The 19,661-nt window shown below is 32.1% G+C and overlaps 1 protein-coding gene across 3 annotated transcripts; it reads left to right on the plus strand.

The window, feature by feature from the left end:
* The first annotated feature begins 6,040 nt into the window (after positions 1 to 6,040).
* LOC133200132 (growth factor receptor-bound protein 2-like) lies at positions 6,041 to 19,489 on the plus strand. Of its 3 annotated transcripts, XM_061335883.1 has the most exons (6): positions 6,041 to 6,197; positions 9,817 to 9,914; positions 10,193 to 10,318; positions 10,463 to 10,480; positions 16,155 to 16,320; positions 17,914 to 19,489. In XM_061335883.1, exons 1-6 carry the CDS (start codon positions 6,120 to 6,122, stop codon positions 18,088 to 18,090), a joined length of 663 nt encoding a protein of 220 aa, XP_061191867.1. In that variant the 5' UTR covers positions 6,041 to 6,119; the 3' UTR covers positions 18,091 to 19,489. The 3 variants fall into 3 exon arrangements, with proteins under 3 accessions (XP_061191867.1, XP_061191868.1, XP_061191865.1); XM_061335884.1 differs by lacking the exons at positions 10,463 to 10,480; positions 16,155 to 16,320 and adding an exon at positions 15,927 to 16,086 and having other exon boundaries at positions 10,193 to 10,336; XM_061335881.1 differs by lacking the exon at positions 10,463 to 10,480 and having other exon boundaries at positions 10,193 to 10,336.
* Positions 19,490 to 19,661: the final 172 nt, after the last annotated feature.

The following is a 19,661-nucleotide window of genomic DNA, read 5'->3' on the forward strand; positions in this document are numbered from 1 at the left end:
AATTGATCAATTCAAACAAAGTTGGCAGTCAACTCAATCCAATTAAAATTAGATCTTCCATTCGCTCCCCGATTTTTTATATGTCGCGACATATAAAAAATCGGGGAGCGAATGGAAGATCTAATTTTAATTAGATTGGCAGTCAACTCTTCAAACTTCACCTAAAGCATTAAATTATAGAATATACAAAGACGAATTAAAGTTTGAAAACTATTTTAATATTTTATCAAAAAAAGGATTTAACTACATTTTGTAGATTCCGAACTTGTAACCATCATTTACCAACTGAAAGCGGACGTTGGCTTAATATACCAAGACTAGACAGAATCTGTTCCTATTGTAATCTAGAAGAAATCGGATATGAATTTCATTATATACTTACGAAAGCCCATTGAGCTCATTTTCGTAGGTTAAGAAAAATATTTTTTCTCTTTATAACACGAAAGTTTCGCGTTATAACGAGTAACTTTCGCGTTGTAACGCGTAACTTTCGCGAATTAACGCGAAACTTTCTCGTTAAAACGCGAAATTATACACATATAGTCATGTTTCTCAGGAACCTGTGATCTTGACTGACAGATAAGAAACATGAACCCAGACGGGGACCTCTATGAATTTATAAATGACATTTCTTCAAAAGATGTAAAAGAAAATTGATGCGAGAAATGGATAGATTAGTGTCAATTTTGCATTTAATCTCAAAACCCTACTAATTAATAAAATGAATATTCCTTTAAAGATTCTCTCCTTTTTCACTTGTTGAATTCAAGAAATTCTTTAGACTGATTTTTTTCCTCAGGAATATCTCCACTCGTCGCTTTCTTTTTTAAGGCTCTTTTTTATCACTAAAGTTCACTATAACTTTACCACTAGTAAAGGAATCCATCATTTTAGGCTATAAGTTATACACTTTAGAAATCTAGCTTAAAAGTGAGGGAACAAAGTATCATTTCATGAGCTTAACGTGCCATATGATTCTTTTGAAAGAATAATTATAACAAGATACTGTTAATCAGAAATGTATCGGGGAGGAGGGGTCTACTTTTTTGATTTTCATCCATAATATTATTTATTTATATATACGAGGGGTTGTTAAAAAGACTAGCGTTATAAATGAAAACTCTAATTAACTGGGATTTTTGACTGAGGGGTTTTTATTTTAATCAATTATGTTTAATTACCGCGTTATATCTCCACAATAAAAACACGAAATTTATAAACTATGATCATAAGGGACATAATACGCTTTTAATTTCAAGTAACTGAGAAACATGGGACAAGTCCTTTAAGGTATACAGCAAAGAGTATATATATATATATATATATATATATATATATATATATATATATATATATATATATATATATATATATATATATATATATTCGCGTTATAACGCGAAACTTTCGTGTTATAACGCGTACCTTTCGCGTTATAACGCGAAACTTTCCCTGTAAAACAGAGACATTTGCATAAGTCTCCATTGTCTTTTACTTTATTGATCTAGTTTATTCATTACAATGAAAAACGAAAGACTATTTTGAACTTGGATTCTCATAAGCTGAAAATTTTATGGTTTCTCGCCATTGAATGCGTCTTTCCTCTTTCTAAATCTTTTTTTGCCGTCACATTTTGTTCTCAACGCTGTTCAAACATTTTCAAAGTCTATGCGAGTTTCTCAAAAGTGCATGAAACTTTCGGGAAAATAATCCCCCTTTCCGGTGTCATTTTTAACACTCTCAATAGAATTCGAAATAAAATTAAGATCTCAGAAAATTGAAAACAGTGAGATACATTTATATATTTTACAAAACAATTGTGTCACATCACATGAGTAACCTAATGTTAAAATTGGATGACAAATATCCGTATCAAATGATCATCTCCGATAGACTCACTGTAGAAATACAACATAATATTTAAAAGTTGTGCCACGTGGTCATACCATTACTTACGAAAACATCGACAATTTATTCAAAGATATATATATATATATATATATATATATATATATATATATATATATATATATATATAAATATATATATATATAAAGCACTAAAAATGACCAACGACACGAACAATTATAATTGTCAAATTTTCGGGACAACCTGTCCCTTCCTCAGGACAAAGAAAAAAGTTAAGAAGTCATAAAAACAAAGGAAATAGAGAAGCAAAAACAACTAGCACTACTACTAAACTACCAAACACTAAATATTTACAATGTTACATGTTTAAGGATACACCAAAGGTTTCCAAATGCCGGAATTTAATTTGCATGTAATTCCTTCATTATCAAAGATAACATAATAAAAGTATATATCATTTGAAAGCTTGTTAAATTTACTATTTAATTATCCTAATTTAAACTTTAATTAGTAACTTATTTAAAAATTATTTAAATATTAATGTAAATTTTAGTGCATAAATATTTTATAAATCAACTTTTTTGTATTTAACCCCTCAAAGTGCTAATTTTGCCTCAAGGTAGATTAAAGATTAAACTTAAAAACTGTATCTCAGATTTTTGATAAATCTTCTAATTCAAAAGTTACAGCCATTTGTCCTTCAATGTTAACAATTTATTAGCCTAATTTAACATTTCCCTCAATAATTCCAAAACTAAGCTAGATATCAAAAATCTGAGATACGGTTTTGTGAACATACATTTGAGAAGTAACCCGTCCAATTTTCAGAGAAATTGGTCAATAAATAAGGGAGCCGAATCCTTTGAAATCATACCACAAACTGTCTGATCTTACTTTACAGTAGAGGGCAAAAACCCATTACACAACAAAATCTGCCAAAGCTAGGAATATATGACACCTTGGAGATTCAGCTTTGGATGCCTGTCACTTAGCCATATTTTCCATGCATATTCACAAGAATGGGAGGTTCTTTTCTGTATTTAGATGCTTTTAATTAAGTAAAATAGGTTCAATTCTGAATCAGTAAGATTTCCCGGCAAAATGGCAAGAGCTAAGCTCCACCTCCTATTTTATGGTCATTAGTGATCTGTTAGATCTTCTTCTCTAAATCTAGAGTCCCTGTAGTTTAATTACTGATAACCTCTGTGTGGCTAGTGAAGAATTCCCCAAGTGGTCACAGTGATTTATTGCGTCTTTCATGAGCAGGCAGTCACAGATCAAATCAGAAGCTCCAATAACGGAACATTCACATGTGGTAGTGTTTATGTTTCATTATTCTTAAATAATTAGAAAACCATTTCATAATTACCAAAAATTTTACATGCATTATAAAGCAGTGATTAACTTCTTTTTCTTAGCCAAAAATCTCAAAATTGTTGAAAATCTTGAAAAAAGCCTTTGGTGTATCCTTAATTTGGAGTTTATAAACAGTTGTGAACAAAGAAAACCGGAGCGCTATGAATTGCGTCCGGTCTATCGGGTGTACGCTGGTGAAGTGTGATTTACATAATTGAACGAATTAATTATCGCTAATTAATTACGACCAACAGTAAATCGTACATTGTCTTATTCTCTCAAAATAGCGGAACTCTACATGATAAAAAGAAATTAAAGAAAGATAATATGGAAGGACAATTTTGAAATATGAATTTGGATATATTATAAATTTAGAAATCGGAAAAAAGAAATAAACAAAAATGTAAGCTGTAAATATTTGGGTAGGTTGTTCCAGGATTGCTAAAACGAATTAACGGTAAAGTTTACACTATATAGAGAGAATGAACTTGTTTGTTACAATCCGGGATTGGGTCTAGTTCACGTTCATCCTGGTGAAGTCATTAAGTTTGTTAATACCATTAGGGCGGAATGACTTCAGCTTGTGCATCCAGAACTTTTCTTTGCCTTTTCTCTGCGCTTCTGTCCATCTTGAATTATGGTCAATAACCACTACTGTCATGTCCTCCCATTTGTGACCTTCAAGGTTGAAATGATCCCCAACGGGTTCATTGAGTTTTTTGGTCCTAATGGTAGAACGGTGATTATTGACTCTCCTGCGGAGATCTCCTGTTTCACCAACATACTGTTTGGAGCAAACTTTGCAACTGATGAGATAAATGCAGTTGTCTGTTTGACAGGACAAATTCCCTAGTATTTTGTAGCTGCGGCCTGTAACGGGGCTGTTAAAACTGTCTGTGTCAAGGCTGTACTTACAGAGAAGACATCTTCTGTCAGAGCAAGTTTTAAAGCCCCCGTTAGGTAATGGATTGTCCAATCTGGTTCTTACTACCATGTCCTTTAGGTTCCTCGGGCGTCTGTATGCAGCCAATGGGGGCTCCTTAAAGACCTCTGCCATTCGTTTATTTGAGTGGAGAATTGGTAGATTCTTTTGAAGGATACCGCTGAGGTTCTTAAGGACGGGATGGTATGTGGTTTCCAGAGGGACCCTGTCGCTATTGTCTTTTTCCTTGTAGCGTAATAGGTTTTGCCTGTCATGTCCCGCCATCTCATCAATAGCAGTTTGTACGGTGCGGGCATTGTATATATATACGAAAATGAGCTCAATGGGCTTTCGTATATACTAAGGTACAGTTCACTACAAAAAAAAAAAAAAGAATGCTATGTTTAACAGAAAAACACATAAGATTGAAGAATATAATTAGTTTTAAAAACATCATGAATAGTATAATCAACACTGCTTTCTGAGAAAACTGTGTTCGTTTATAAAGAAAATAAATAAAATATGCTCCCCGGCCTAGAATTCCCATACTTCACATATATAGCAACGTACTAATTTTTGTTCTTTATTATTCACGTATGCCAATGTTATGTATTAAATCACCCAAATGTTGTAAATCTCTATATACTATTGTAAAATGGTGAAGAGATTCAAATTAAAATGATTGATTTGATAGATCCATATGTGGTAATTGGTATTATCATTGACTGATATAATATCAACATAATTTCAGCTGAAAAATTAATATTTGCAGGAAAATTTGATTTAATAGCATAATGCTTCTGATAGTTGTTCAGCTGCAAATATCAGTTTTCCATCAGATACAACACCCAAATATTTATATTCATTATAGTCATTATAGTGTATGTTAATCATTTGGTGATTGTAATAAAATCTAAATGATGTTTCATCAACTGTTTGATTTTCTTGAAAAAATTCAAAACATTCTGTTTTGTTTTTGTTTTTTCATATTAACACACAATTTCCAGTCTGAACAATATTTTCCTAAAACGTCTATAAATTTACATTAATTTCCAGTGCCCGTAATATGAGCGGATCAAAGGATCTGATTTTAATCACATAGAAGGACGAGCGTTCCGAGATTCAGTTGTTCCATATATAACGATAAGTGACTTTAGTCATATATTAATTAATATAAAAGCTATCAATATATATAATGGATCTCTCTCTCTCTCTCTCTCTCTGTGCGACTAAAAAAAATAACTGCCAAGTTGAGACTGCGCCAGTTGATAAGTAAAAGCATTTTGGAGTTTTAGCACCACAAACTTTAGGTATGCAGCATGTACATAAAAAAAAATACATAAAAAAGAAACACATTGAAATACGATTATAATTGTGTTTCTTTTTTTTTGGGGGGGGGGCTAAAAAACATTCCATAAAGTGACATGCAAATTTTCTAACATATTGTTTGTGAAAAAAGGTCAATATTTCATATGTGCAGATCCAAATACATTGGAAAGACTATTAAAAAGTATAAATTGACATATATCTGGAAAAATTCCCAAAACTGATTTTAATGTTCGAATTGATTATTTATTTCTAAATTGACTTATAGTATCTTTTTGTGTTACAACACATTTGACACAAATTTACACAAATTTGACACAAATTATAAGTTTAGTGACTACAACCAGGGACCTATATATACTAGGTCCATGCTAGAACTGACTACTTGGAAAAATTGGATCGGGCTCGAAATGTTTGATGAATCACCAGATTTCCCCTTCCGAGATAGAATGTAGATTTTATCAAAACTTACAGAGGAGTTAACTAATACTTTCGATTTCCGATAAACTATTCTACGAAATTAAAACTTAAATTAGCGTTTGAGTTAAAATAATTTTTGTGTTTTCATTGGCATATTTTTTTCTATAACGAAAGGAAACTAGATATAGGACTTCTCCAACACGCGCAGGAATTTATCACGGTCAAGATGGAGGCGATAGCGAAACATGACTTCAGAGCAACTGCTGATGATGAATTAAGCTTTTCCAAAAATAATATTTTGAAGGTATTTGATTCTTTTTCTCAGTTTAATTAGTAGCGTTTGACTCATACATGTTGGTGTCGTTTTTGCTGATTATAAATTTGTTTTGGATACTTGGGCGAGTTGACTTCCTGGAAGAAAATGACATCAAAAATAGTTTCCAATGTTTGATTATTATCTCGGTGCTAGTTTACCAAGTTCGAGATTTCGGACTTAGTGTGTCATATTACATTGTATACAAGAAGGCACTGTATTAATTGTTTTTTCTCAATGATCTCGAGCATGAGTCATTAATAATCAGTATACCTACGCATTTAAACTTGAATATTGAGTAATGGTATACTTCTTTGAATAGTTGGACTTATATAGGTCATATCATGCAACTATTTAGACAACCATAACCTTCTTTAAACTAGTTGTTTAATAAAATTTAACATTGCTTTTGGGATGTCAGTATTTGATTTTTGTGAAAAAGATCTTTGTTTGAGACAATATACTCTGAATCTAGGCTTTAAAACAAACTTTGTACTAAGTTCAAGGAATTAATTTAATCATATGAAGTACTAACTGCAGATCTGTAGCTCAAGGATCTGAAGAAATTAGATGAACAGGGAGCTACATTTCCATGCATTCAAGAAAAGTTTGATTGTTATACACAAAAAATGTGATTTGAGGATTGTGTAACAGGAAAGGAGAAAATGTATGGCCGGATTTGGAATCAAACATGGGGCCCCTGCATCACAAGTCAGGTCCTCTTTGCACTAAGCTATCCACAGCCCAAACCATAACATTTCTCCTTCCTTAAATTGTCTTCACCCTCCAAGACACAATCCAAGTTCTTCTTAACCCTGGCAGGACTTTTACCTGCAAGTCCAGGGGTGGTAGATGGCACCAAATTATATAACAGGAAGAGGCAAAAATTAATGGCTGGACGGGAGACCTCTGCATAGTGTTGTACCGATAATCAGAAAACATCGATTGTCGACGAAAAAATGATACCGATTCCGATGATCGATTATAATTTTTCATAATCGATCATCAGAATCATACATTTAATACAACATATTCCGGAATTATCCATTTCTGGTTTAAAATTTATTTCTTCTTAATGAAAGAAAATGGCGTCTGCATCTGATACTAGCCACCTAGCACGAAGCAGAGGTGATTAAGAACCAAAAGGTGCATATATAGAGAGTGTAAAAGAAGCAAAACAACAAAGAAAATAATATGTTATATATTTTATATATTCATGTTAAAGAAATAATATGAAAAAATTGTAATAGTCTGCTTTTTATATACAAAACTATGACATCCGATTATAATCGGTAAAATCGCATCAGAAGCAGTAACCGATTCCAACCGATGATCGATTATGAAAATTAACCGATGTCCCATCACTACCTCTGCATCTCTAGTCAGGTGCTGTAACCACTGAGCTACTCAGGCTGATATCCATGGCCCAAACCATTACAGTTGTATTTTTGTGCTGCCATCTCAGAATGTTCTAATCATCTGTTCTTAGCATACTCTTTATTATTTTGACAATAAAAAAATCCTCGTGAAAGAAAATTTGCATATCTGAGGTCTGAACTAATACAAAGATGTATACACATGTAATGTACTGCTAAAGGTCTGTTTATAACCCAGAATTTTAAAATATTAATCATAAATGTAGTAAATATGAACAATTGGTACAAAACCATCAACTTACTTGTTGTCATAGTTTTGGGGAGGGGAGGGGGTATTAGGCCTAAAGAACCAAAAGACTGAATTAAAAATAAAAAAGATGTTTGCAGTTTGAATGTACACAATTCATACAGGAGGCACTAGTGGCCATTACCCAAGTCGTCATGCCACCCACAACATAAATGGGCCCAAAAAAATTATGGTCTAACTTTCTTGTAGAAGTAGTAAAAGAATGATTTATGAGCACACAGTAATACATGAAATGGTAGCTTAAAATTATGGAGGCATAAATCTCAAATTTCTTTTGTGTAACAGTTTATTAAATATTCACTTATATGAATTCATGTAACTGTAACTCTCTGGTCATCCATCCCAATTTTCTTTAGACAAATGAGGTACAGATCTGTAAATAAAGAATAACAGATCAGCATTGAATTGTGTTTGTGGAGGAGAGGGGGGGAGGGACATTGACTAATGGTTATCATTCACCCCTTTTGTAATAGGGAAAAGAGCCGCATACTGGCTCACAGAATGTACATGAAGTAATGTTGGGATTCAAATTGACAGGTTTTTAAAAAAAAAAAAAAAATTTGTCATTTCAGATTTTTATCATATTTGTACTATAGACCATTGGTCCACTTCCCCACTATTGGACCCTAAGCATGCAGACAGCATTCCTTTTGATCATAGACTTCCTTGTGTACATACAGTCATGTACCTGTATTAAAAAAAAATGCTCATTATTCAAGTGTTTACATTTACTCAAAAATATGTACCTTGAAGAAAATTTATTATAATCAATGTCAAGGATTCACATATTATCTGGGTAAGAGGTAATACAACAAAACGAGTTTTAAAATCATTTTCCAGGTGCCCTGCTCTAATTCTCTACTAATATTCATAGGATTAAATTTGTTTCAGGGATTTCTTCTTGGTTTTGAATGTTTGTAGAAAATTTATGACATTTTCATTACAGACCCTGTAAAACGAAACTCTTCCTTAATTTCAGTGACTCCCCCACAACATATGTTTGCTGATTTATTTTATTTTATGTAAGGAATGAAAGTTTTTACTTGATATAATTTTGAAAATTGATTTTAATATTTAATAAGTATCCACGAAAATAGATTTTGGGAAGAAGTGAAAAAGGAGAAGTTATGCAGGTTTCCTTATCAGGAAAATATTTTGTGTGTGATAAAATATGCCAGGAAGGATTAATTAGAGAAATATTTAACTATATCATGGGAATATTTTACGTAGAGCATTGATTGCTCCACATACAAAAATTCTAAATTTTACAATAATTTTATATATATATATATTTTTAATGTGGTTAATGTTGTCTGATTATGTTGTCTGAAGACCAACAATATACTGATAACTGGTATGCAATTTTTTATGGGGGGTGGGGGAGGTTTAATTAAAAAAAAATCTTTAAGTGTTTTACTGACCTACTGACCTGATTTTTGGTAAACAAGTCTTGAAAATCAACTAAAACAAAAAAGTGGCCTAATAAAAGATGGAAAAAGAAAATGAATTTGGATGTTTAGTGCATATTTGTATGTGTATGGCATGCACAAAAAAAGAAGACTTTAAGTTTATCTTACATTTACTCACAAATAAGGAGGTTGGAGCAGGTTTATTTTATCAGATATAAGAAATGTGTGTGTCTTGTCTTCTTGGATTCTGATAAAAAGTTATTTTACCTAAAGGTACATGTATAATTGTATTTTTTGCAAGATAACAAAGTTCACAGTGTTTGGTTCTTGTATTCCATCCAATCATAGCAATCATAGCAACAGAAGTATGTAGACATGGATAGTCTGACACCGAAGTACATGTTCTAATTTTTTAAGGATGAAAAAAAATAAAGCACTTTAAATATCTGTTTCTTTATGTAATAACTAATTTGCAATCTAAAGAAAATTTATCCAATGCGAATGTTTCCTAATTTTAGATTCTAAGTATGGATGATGACCAGAATTGGTTCAAAGCAGAGCTAGATGGTAAAGAGGGATATGTACCAAATAACTATATAGAAATGAAACCTCATCCGTGAGTATGCTGTTACAATATATATTGAACATCACCAAGAAAGCATAGAAATAATCATTTAAATTGAAGTCAGTCATGAACAGAATATATTGAGTATATTGTTTTCTTGGAGTTGTAAAAGCTTAATGGTTAAGGTTCATTTTATTATATAACATGCGATATGTGGACACTGATAGAAAGCAATATTTTGTCATTTATGAGGGTTTCATTTTGTATACATATGCATTCTGTTTACATCAAGAGGATTGATTAAGACTGTGTTTAATTTCCACTAATAGGTGGTTTGCTGGGAAAATTCCTCGATTAGAAGCAGAAAGGCGATTATTAGAGAAAGATGGTAGAGGAAACTTCATACATCCAGACGGGGCATTTCTGCTGAGGAATAGCGAGAGTGCTCCAGGAGAGTTCTCAATATCAGTAAAGTAAGTCTACGTTTATAGACTCTCAATATCAGTAAAGTAAGTCTCCCTTTATAGACTCTCATTATCAGGAAAGTAAGTCTCCCTTTATAGACTCTCAATATCAGTAAAGTAAGTCTCCCTTTATAGACTCTCAATATCAGTAAAGTAAGTCTACGTTTATAGACTCTCAATATCAGTAAAGTAAGTCTACGTTTATAGACTCTCAATATCAGTAAAGTAAGTCTCCCTTTATAGACTCTCATTATCAGTAAAGTAAGTCTCCCTTTATAGACTCTCAATATCAGTAAAGTAAGTCTCCCTTTATAGACTCTCAATATCAGTGAAGTAAGTCTCCCTTTATAGACTCTCAATATCTGTAATGAAGTCTCCCTTCATAGACTCTCAATATCAGTAAAGTAAGTCTCCCTTTAAAGACTCTCAATATCAGTAAAGTAAGTCTCCCTTTATAGACTCTCAATATCTGTAAAGTAAGTCTCCCTTTATAGACTCTCATTATCAGTAAAGTAAGTCTCCCTTTATAGACTCTCAATATCTGTAAAGTAAGTCTCCCTTTATAGACTCTCAATATCAGTAGTCTCCCTTTATAGACTCTCAACATCAGTAGTCTCCCTTTATAGACTCTTAATATCAGTAAAGTAAGTTTCCCTTTATAAACTCTCAAGATAAGTAAAGGAAGTCACCGTTTATAGACTTCTCCATAAAATTTGCTCGTAATTGGCATAGAGATTAAAAGTTATCTGTGTTGCCTAAGGGAAACAAAGATGCTTTTTTTTCTGATCCATTTCTCCTTCTCTTTAGACCATTGTCTTTCAAATTATTTTTTTTTTTCTAAGCAAAAGTTGAGAATTTGGCCTTCACTGAGGATGATATTTTAAAGGTCACAATTTGTGAAAAGAAATCTTGTTAGGTCCCTATTTGAGAAATGTTACATAGAAATCATAATGGTGCACACAGTTTTAGTGTTTGACCCAGTATTCAGTCATGGTCACTTCTTTAGTTAAAGGTCAATGCCATCTTTGATGCCATCATTTTAAACCTTAAATCCTTCATCATTCATACTTAGTTCATTTTATGAATCAGATATATTTTCTGTCTTTTGAAATTTGTCCGATAGAAATGGTACTGTCTTTTTGGATGTGATTATTATTAACAGGAATGTCATAAAGGTCAATAACAGGAATGTTACAAAGGTCATTAACAGGAATGTCATAAAGGTCAATGACAGTCATAAAGGTCAATAACAGGAATGTCATAAAGGTCAATAACAGGAATGTCATAAAGGTCAATAACAGAAATGTTATAAAGGTCAATAACAGGAATGTTATAAAGGTCAATAACAGGAATGTTATAAAGGTCAATAACAGGAATGTCATAAAGGTCAATAACAGGAATGTTATAAAGGTCAATAACAGAAATGTTATAAAGGTCAATAACAGTCATAAAGGTCAATAACAGGAATGTCATAAAGGTCAATAACAGTCATAAAGGTCAATAACAGGAATGTTATAAAGGTCAATAACAGGAATGTTATAAAGGTCAATAACAGGAATGTTATAAAGGTCAATAACAGGAATGTCATAAAGGTCAATAACAGGAATGTCATAAAGGTCAATAACAGAAATGTCATAAAGGTCATTAACAGGAATGTTATAAAGGTCAATAACAGAAATGTTATAAAGGTCAACAACAGAAATGTTATAAAGGTCAATATCAGGAATGTCATAAAGGTCATTAACAGGAATGTCATAAAGGTCATTAGCAGGAATGTCATAAAGGTCAATAACAGGAATGTTATAAAGGTCAATAACAGAAATGTTATAAAGGTCAATAACAGAAATGTTATAAAGGTCAATATCAGGAATGTCATAAAGGTCATTAACAGGAATGTCATAAAGGTCATTAACAGGAATGTCATAAAGGTCATTAACAGGAATGTTACAAAGGTCATTCCATGCCTGTTGTCCATTTTGACATGTGGCCCACAGTGAATAACATTATAATTTTCAAGACATTTGACAACTTGTATCCCCTAGCAGAAATCAGTTCAATGTATCAGATATCTTCCTCTCAATAAGAGCATAAATGTCAGATGTAACCATCAGTTTATTAATACATGTATATGTTATACTTTGTGACATTTCTGTTAACTTAATATCAATTAATATCACTCCAATTCAACAATTCTTAATTGGATGGAAGTTGAAACGGCACATGAAAAGTCAAAATATATATTTAAAAAAAAATGCATGACTTTGATATTTTAGATTCTTCCTGTTGGCCATGGTTTCATTATTTGCATCATTAAAAATTTACTGAATCAAATAAAAAAATTCAGATACATGTCATGAAATAAAGAGCAGTTGATAAGGCAATTAATAATGATGTGTCTATATGAAATTTAAAACAAAAGTTTAAAGAAAGACATTTAAGATAAGCAGGTCATACAGCTTGGGGGGGGGGTCTCTAAAATGATACAGATGCACAGTTCTAACCTGTCAGTACTTGTTAAGAACAATTCTGTACTTTTATATGCCCTTGCTATTGTGATGTAATCAAAGATTTGTAGAAAGTTGACGAAGCTCTCATTTCCTTGGTTTGTATCAAGTATTGTACGTAATAATCAGGACACAGGAAGGCTATAAATAATGTAAATCAACCATACACAAAAATTTGGCTGTTTTCTGTGCTTGAACAAGAACTTTTTTTTTCTGTAGTTTTGAAGATTATTGTGAAGTAAGTGGTAAATGCTATTATTATATTCTAAAGACGTAATACATGATACATCTAGCATGTGAAATGATTTCTAAGAACTACGGTCTACATATACATTTGCCTCAGAGTTTGAATTATTTATCAAAGGAAAATTAAGAAATCATCCAAATGTACCCTAAATGCCAAATAAAGAGCCAAATGAAATAGATGTCTAGTGGAAGCTGCTCCAGTAATATGAACATGTTGAGTACCGGTACTGGTTTTGACAATAAATATAGATCTTACACTTTACATTACACAAGATAACTATCATTAAGTTAAATTTTTGCATCTAAATTTAAACCTTCAAAACAAGTCCACTCAGCATTTGCAGTAAAAACACAGATTTAGGGAATTCTCAAATATTGGGATTTTTTTTTCAATCTCCATCAACATTCTTTATAATTCCTTATAAAGGAACCAGTGCACATTTGACTAGCATTTGGCAGGAAACTGAGCACACTTGGCAATGACAATTTCAGTGATCTGTCACATGAAATTTTAGCATTCTTTTGATGTATCAGGTTCCTGTGTAATAGGAAAGGGAAACATTTTCCTCAGATTGTGTTTTGATTTGCTAAGAAATAACTTGAAATTTGGCGCGGTGAGTCATTGGGTAAAAAAAATGTTACATTTTTAAACACATTTTTCTAAAAATTTGCCATCTTGGGGTCATCTTTCCATGATTTTAATACGTTAATTGTGTGCATTTTTATTTCAAAGCAAACATTTGTAAAAATGGAGGGAAGACCCATAAAAAGACCATAAAATATTATTTTTTTATCCCCCCCCCCCAAATTCATTGTGTAAATGCGGTGCTTCATTGTTGTTTTGTGAAGCAAAAATAGCTCAGTATTACGCATTACCAGTCTAAAACACTCAGGAATTGAGAACTTTTTGGTTTGATCCTCACATGGAGCGTTAAATTTTTTTGATGCAAACAATCAAGTCATTTGTCAGTTTAATTTTATTTACTGATTATTTAAAATTTTAAAATGGATAAATTTTGCTTTATTTGCACTGAGAGCAAAAACAATTTTTCCAACCTACTGAAACTTTAATATAATTGAATTTAACTCTATCAAATTATCTGTTTATTTGGCCTGGTTTTTATCATTTATGTGAAGTGTTACTTTGTTATCATAACTATTAAGATAAGCGGACTTAAATATTACAATTTAGCAAGGTATTTCAACGTAAATGCAAAATTTTCCCATGTGCGTAACTTTGTAAAGTCTGTCCTTCTGTGGTAGCTGTCTAGCTGACCAAATCATAGATATTTAAACTATAAATGTTTCGTACATATAATTCCTGCAGATCACATGCCAGATATGCTAATCTTATTTTACATTTATATTGAACTTACTCATGGTAAGAAGTTGTGGTCATGAACATGACATATACTTTTTTTTGTCAAGGTCAGTGATTTTTTGTGTCGCACACTGAGCAGAGTGACATTTAGGGATCACTTTACCCGGCATCTGTCTGTCGACTTTAACACCTTATATCTTGAGAACTGTAATTTGCTTAATTACTTGGTACTATGGCTTTTGTAAATTACCATGGTAACCAACCACATGACCTTTTGACCTACTTTTCAAAATACTTCAAAGAGCCAATATGCAGCATATACATGTATTTTGCATTTAAGAGGAAAACGTTTGCTGTTTGGCATGTGCACTGTTTGTCATAAAATATAATGAAAAATGCTGCCCAGTGTTAAAAGCCACTTGACCTTTGACCTACTTTACAAAAAATACTCCGAATGGTTTAATTTAACTAATGTTGTTTTAATTTTAAGAACTAGGGTTTTGATGAATAGTATTAATTTTATACATGTTTATGAACTTGTTGCACTGTACTTTGAAACTGTATGATATAGCGAAGTTATCTCACAGATCCCAGTGACTTCGTTATAAGCGAGTTTTACTGTAATTGGTATTCTAAAATGGATGGTGTAGACTGACAATTGCAGTAAAAGACTCTTTTGAAGGATGTAATAAAATGATAAATAATCATTTCTAATACTAGTAATATCAATTTCGTTATTCATTTTAGCCTTTAGGGTTTGGGAATCATATTTCTTTTTATTGGTTTTGTTTTTTTTTTTGTTTTTTGTTTTGTTTTGTTTGTTTTATTTTATTTATTCATTTATTTCTATTTTTTTTTTTTTTGGTTTTGTTTTATTTTTTTTGGTTTTGTTTTTTTTTGCTTGCAGGGAAATGTATGAATTATAATGCTAGTAGCTAATAAATAGTTGACCACTCATAGATTTATTTACATCTTTAAGGAAGCTATAAAGCAGGTGACACATGCGTTCTTTGGAACACTTAGTTTGTTTTGTTTTGTTTTTTTTTTTGTTTTTTTTTAAATAGTCTAGAAGTGTCATAAGAGCTGGGTTTTGACAGATTATGTTAATGGACTTTGGAGTATGTCAGAATACTCATAATACCAGAGCAGTTGTGACTCGAACAAACTTAATTATTTTATGTTGAGCAATATATTGTCCAAAAATGTACAGTGGCACCTTATTTATTTGGATGCCAATAATCTGTTGGCTTTACCTTCATGACAAATAAGTTTTTTAGATAAGATTATCATTGATATATAAAGCTTTTTAATAAGGCGTATCTGGACTCTTCATTTATATACCTGATTTTATTTTGGAAGGTCTATCAGGTGCCACTGTATAAATTAACAGATAGCAAATTTTGATCCACTATCTCTACAATTAGTGTTCCAAAATATATTAAAAATGACTTATATGCACGCATTTCTTCAGCACCCAGATGAATTTTGCTAAAATAATCAATGCAATCGTGGGCACCTTATCTTTCAGAGTTCGCGAGGCGGTGCAGCACTTTAAGGTCCTTCGGGACGGAGAAGGCAAATATTACCTCTGGGTTGAAAAGTACAACTCGGTCAACGAGTTAATAGAGTTTCACAAAACTTCGTCTGTGGTCCGGGGACAAAATATAAAGCTCGTTGAATTGGGCCAGGTAAAAAAATATATATGCATATTATCTCTCTTTCCTCTCTCAAAATGTGCATGCTTTTTCTCTTCCAGGTTTCAAGAAAATATCCAGCATTTTAAAGTATTAAGGGATGGAGCAGGCAAATATTTCCTATGGGTTGTCAAGTTCAACTCTATAAACGAACTGATCGAATATCATCGGATGTCATCTGTCAATCGTGGACAGACCATTGTACTCAAAGATATGGCGACTAACAGGGTTGGTAGCATCACACCCCACCGCATGACCACTAGAGTAGTTGGCCCTTTGTTAGATCTTTGATGACAACTTTGTTGGAGTTTGGAGTGATCTATTTTGTTTTTGTCGTTGTTGACATCTGTTCTTTTCTAACTCTATAAGCCAACCTCTGTGCCTTCCTCTTGACTAACTTGGTGTGTACTATCACTATTTCCTCATCATGAGCTTTTTTTCCAGAGTTCATGTGCATGCAGTTGCATATAATGCTCCCATTAGATCATATATAGGGAGTGTGCATGGAGTCTGATGAAGTTTTTGATGCAACTAATTTGAAAGTTGTTTTGAAGAGGTTAATCCCCCCCCCCCCCCAAGTTTGGAACCATTAAACCGTCATTTATGGTAGTGGTAAGGATGGGTTTAAGGGGGGTTGAACAAGGAATGTTCAGGTGTCATGATATATATAATTGCACAATAATAAAATTGTGGAGTATTTTTTATGAAAAGATCAAAGTTGAAAGAAATATTAAAATAAGGTATCATTTTTATAGGGATTTAGGTATGAGCTGAGCACACGATCAAATTCCATAAAACCAGAATCTGTATCTACAGTGTATATCATAAAATATTTTAAAATGATACCTTATTGCTCATATTTTACATTTGTGACTGACATAACAAACATTTACACTTTTAATCTTAAAATCATAAAAAATTTCAACTACCTAATTAGTGTCACTTCACAATGAGTTGGTGGTTATGTGAACGACTACAGATGCACACCGCTCAATTGGTGTTTAAGGAAAACATTTGCAAATGTAAATATTTTCTTCAGTTTTTCTTTTACACTAAAATATTTTCAAGCCATTTTCCTACACTCTAACCTCCTGCAAATATTTTTGAAATTGAAAGGCTATGTATGTTTTCTACACATTGCACATTCCTGGGCTGTTTGGCATTTTTTTTTTAAATTTTTTTGTTCGTTTATGTTTTTGCACTGTCCTTTTTTTTTTTTTGGACTTTCAAGTTTTTTTCTCTATCATATATTCATTTTTGATTTACAAAACAGTTGATTTCCAGTAACGTTACATTTGAACATTGAAGGAAAGCCCTTTATAAGTTTAGACTTGAACTAGAATTTTTTTTTTCGAAGCAGAACTGTTGACTCTGCAAAAAAAAATTTGTTGAATTTAATTGAAAAGACTCTGCTGCAACTTTTTGATTTTTTGGTGTTTTTTATTCTTTTTATATAGCACACTTTGATATAACTTTATTTCTATTTTAATCATGTAGTCATTTTTATCCTAGGTACAGTGTATTATGATTAAAATTATCTGTAAACTTCATAACATCTACCATGTTACCAGATAAACTGTAGACTTAAATTTTATAAAGCAGGACAGGCAATATTTAGATAAATTTATTGTAAAATAATATTCAGATGTTGTTAACTTTGAGGTAAAGTAAAAATATATGTTCACTTTCTTATTTATTACACTGTAAATGTGTTTTGCTTCAAGTATGTTTTACTGAAACAACATGCAGACTAGCAAGTAGTTCTTGACATGTGTGAGTATTTGCCCTGAAAATCTTCTAATATTTTGGTTTTCTTTGCAGAAAAAGCGAGCAACAGCCCAGTATGAATTCAAAGCCGAGACAGAAGAGGAGCTGGGATTCTGTAAAGGTGATGTAGTCACAATTCTAGAGGAAGTGGACAGCAATTGGTGGAAAGGCGAGCTACACGGTCAAGAGGGCCTGTTCCCCGCTGCATACGTCCGTGTTCTTGACAGCTAAAGTCCCCCCACCCCCCTCCATAATCATGTACTGACTCTTGCATGTGGAAAAATCAGCTTGAAATAATCGTTTGTAATATCGTCATTTTGTAAGGACAAGCCGCTTTCCCCATCTCTTCTGGATGGATAACCATTGGTCCAAAATGTCGACATATGTGATAAATATTGGGGCTCCTGGAAAATCTACTTCTGTCAGCCATAGTGTGTCAGCCTTATTGCATCTTAAGATCATGAATATCAGGCTTTTTTTTCCCATTATGTTGAAAGTCTCAGAAAAGGATCTTCTTTCCAATCAACTTATTTTTTCTCTTAAGAGATCAAATGAGTACAAATGTATTTGTATAAATTTCATTTTTCATAGATACTCATTGTACATACATTAACATTCTTAGCAGTATATGTTGCTTAATTCATTATTTTGAAGATTGTAAGAAAACTCTTTTTGTAATTAATGAATTATGGAAATAGGACAGATTTAATTGGATCTCTCCTTGATTCTTCTGCTGAAGTAGGAACCAGAAAGTCAGAGACTTGCATTGTTTTAGATTTAGTAAGAGATTGGGGCCAGTGTAGAATCAGATGTTAATTTATAATAGTGAAATGGACAGATCTGATCATTTTAGAATGAGGTATTTTTTTGTACAGCTGATTAAAAAAAAATGAAAAATTTTCCTCTAGAATCAAATAGTATATAAGTTCTCTTTGGCTATATGAAATATGCTTTTAATTTTTATTTAAGATATTCCATGCTTAATAATGCCTCCCCTTCCCTTTTTGTCACTAAATATCAAATGTTCCACATATATTTTTTTAATGCATACAAATAGTAGCTATGTGTTTTGAGAAGGGTAGCTTGCATAATGACTGGCCAGGTGTGCATAGATTGTTCTCTATACAGTTCAAGTAACCATTTAATTTTTAGTCTTAGCTAGCAGGGACTTACTTAAAAGAGAGCTTAAAATCTCTCACTGGTTATTTTGACATGTTTATGTTGCTGTTGATATATGGATATATATATTTATATACTATAAATACCTTTATGATCTTGTTACTCTAATTTCACTTTTGATATCCAACATAAATGCACTTGGCATCAAGCTGATTAAGAGACTAGAGCCTCCTCTTTCTACAGGTTTGTTTTATATAATTGTTTGTTTGTTTGATAATATTTGTTTCTTAGATGAAGATGATGCTCTAAATTTTCTGTGCTGTTCCTCCAAGTACTTCCTTCAATATGCTGGTCATGACTTTTGTGCTCTGTATAAAAGTGATTTATCTCGAAATTGGCACTGGTGATATATCACTTAGTTTCTGAGAAACAATATATCCTCTGCCATGTTTTATAAAATGTTAACAAAAATTGTCAAGAATGTCATTCAATAAATTTTAGCAATTTTTAATATCTTTTAAATTTATGTGTCATATTCAGAAATTTTTGCAAAGATTAAGGTTCTTAGATACTCTGAAAAGAGAGATAACTCGAACAAGGATAAATGACTAATTATTCCTTTATGACATCGCCAAGTTGAAAGGTCATTTTTGTCTTTTGCCTGACAAGGTATTTTGAAATTG

This window comes from Saccostrea echinata, unplaced genomic scaffold (genome assembly GCF_033153115.1).
Source record: "Saccostrea echinata isolate AGI-Se365-2 ecotype Australia unplaced genomic scaffold, CSIRO_AGI_Sech_v1 ptg000037l, whole genome shotgun sequence".
In the NCBI taxonomy this organism is placed as follows: Eukaryota; Metazoa; Mollusca; class Bivalvia; order Ostreida; family Ostreidae; genus Saccostrea; species Saccostrea echinata.

Coding starts and splice junctions, on each gene's coding strand:
- LOC133200132 (XM_061335881.1), top strand. CDS start 6,120: ATGGAGGCGATAGCGAAACATGACTTCAGAGCAACTGCTGATGATGAA. Junction 6,198..9,816: donor CCAAAAATAATATTTTGAAG/GTATTTGATTCT, acceptor TCCTAATTTTAG/ATTCTAAGTATGGATGATGA. Junction 10,337..16,154: donor GAGTTCTCAATATCAGTAAA/GTAAGTCTACGT, acceptor TTTCTCTTCCAG/GTTTCAAGAAAATATCCAGC.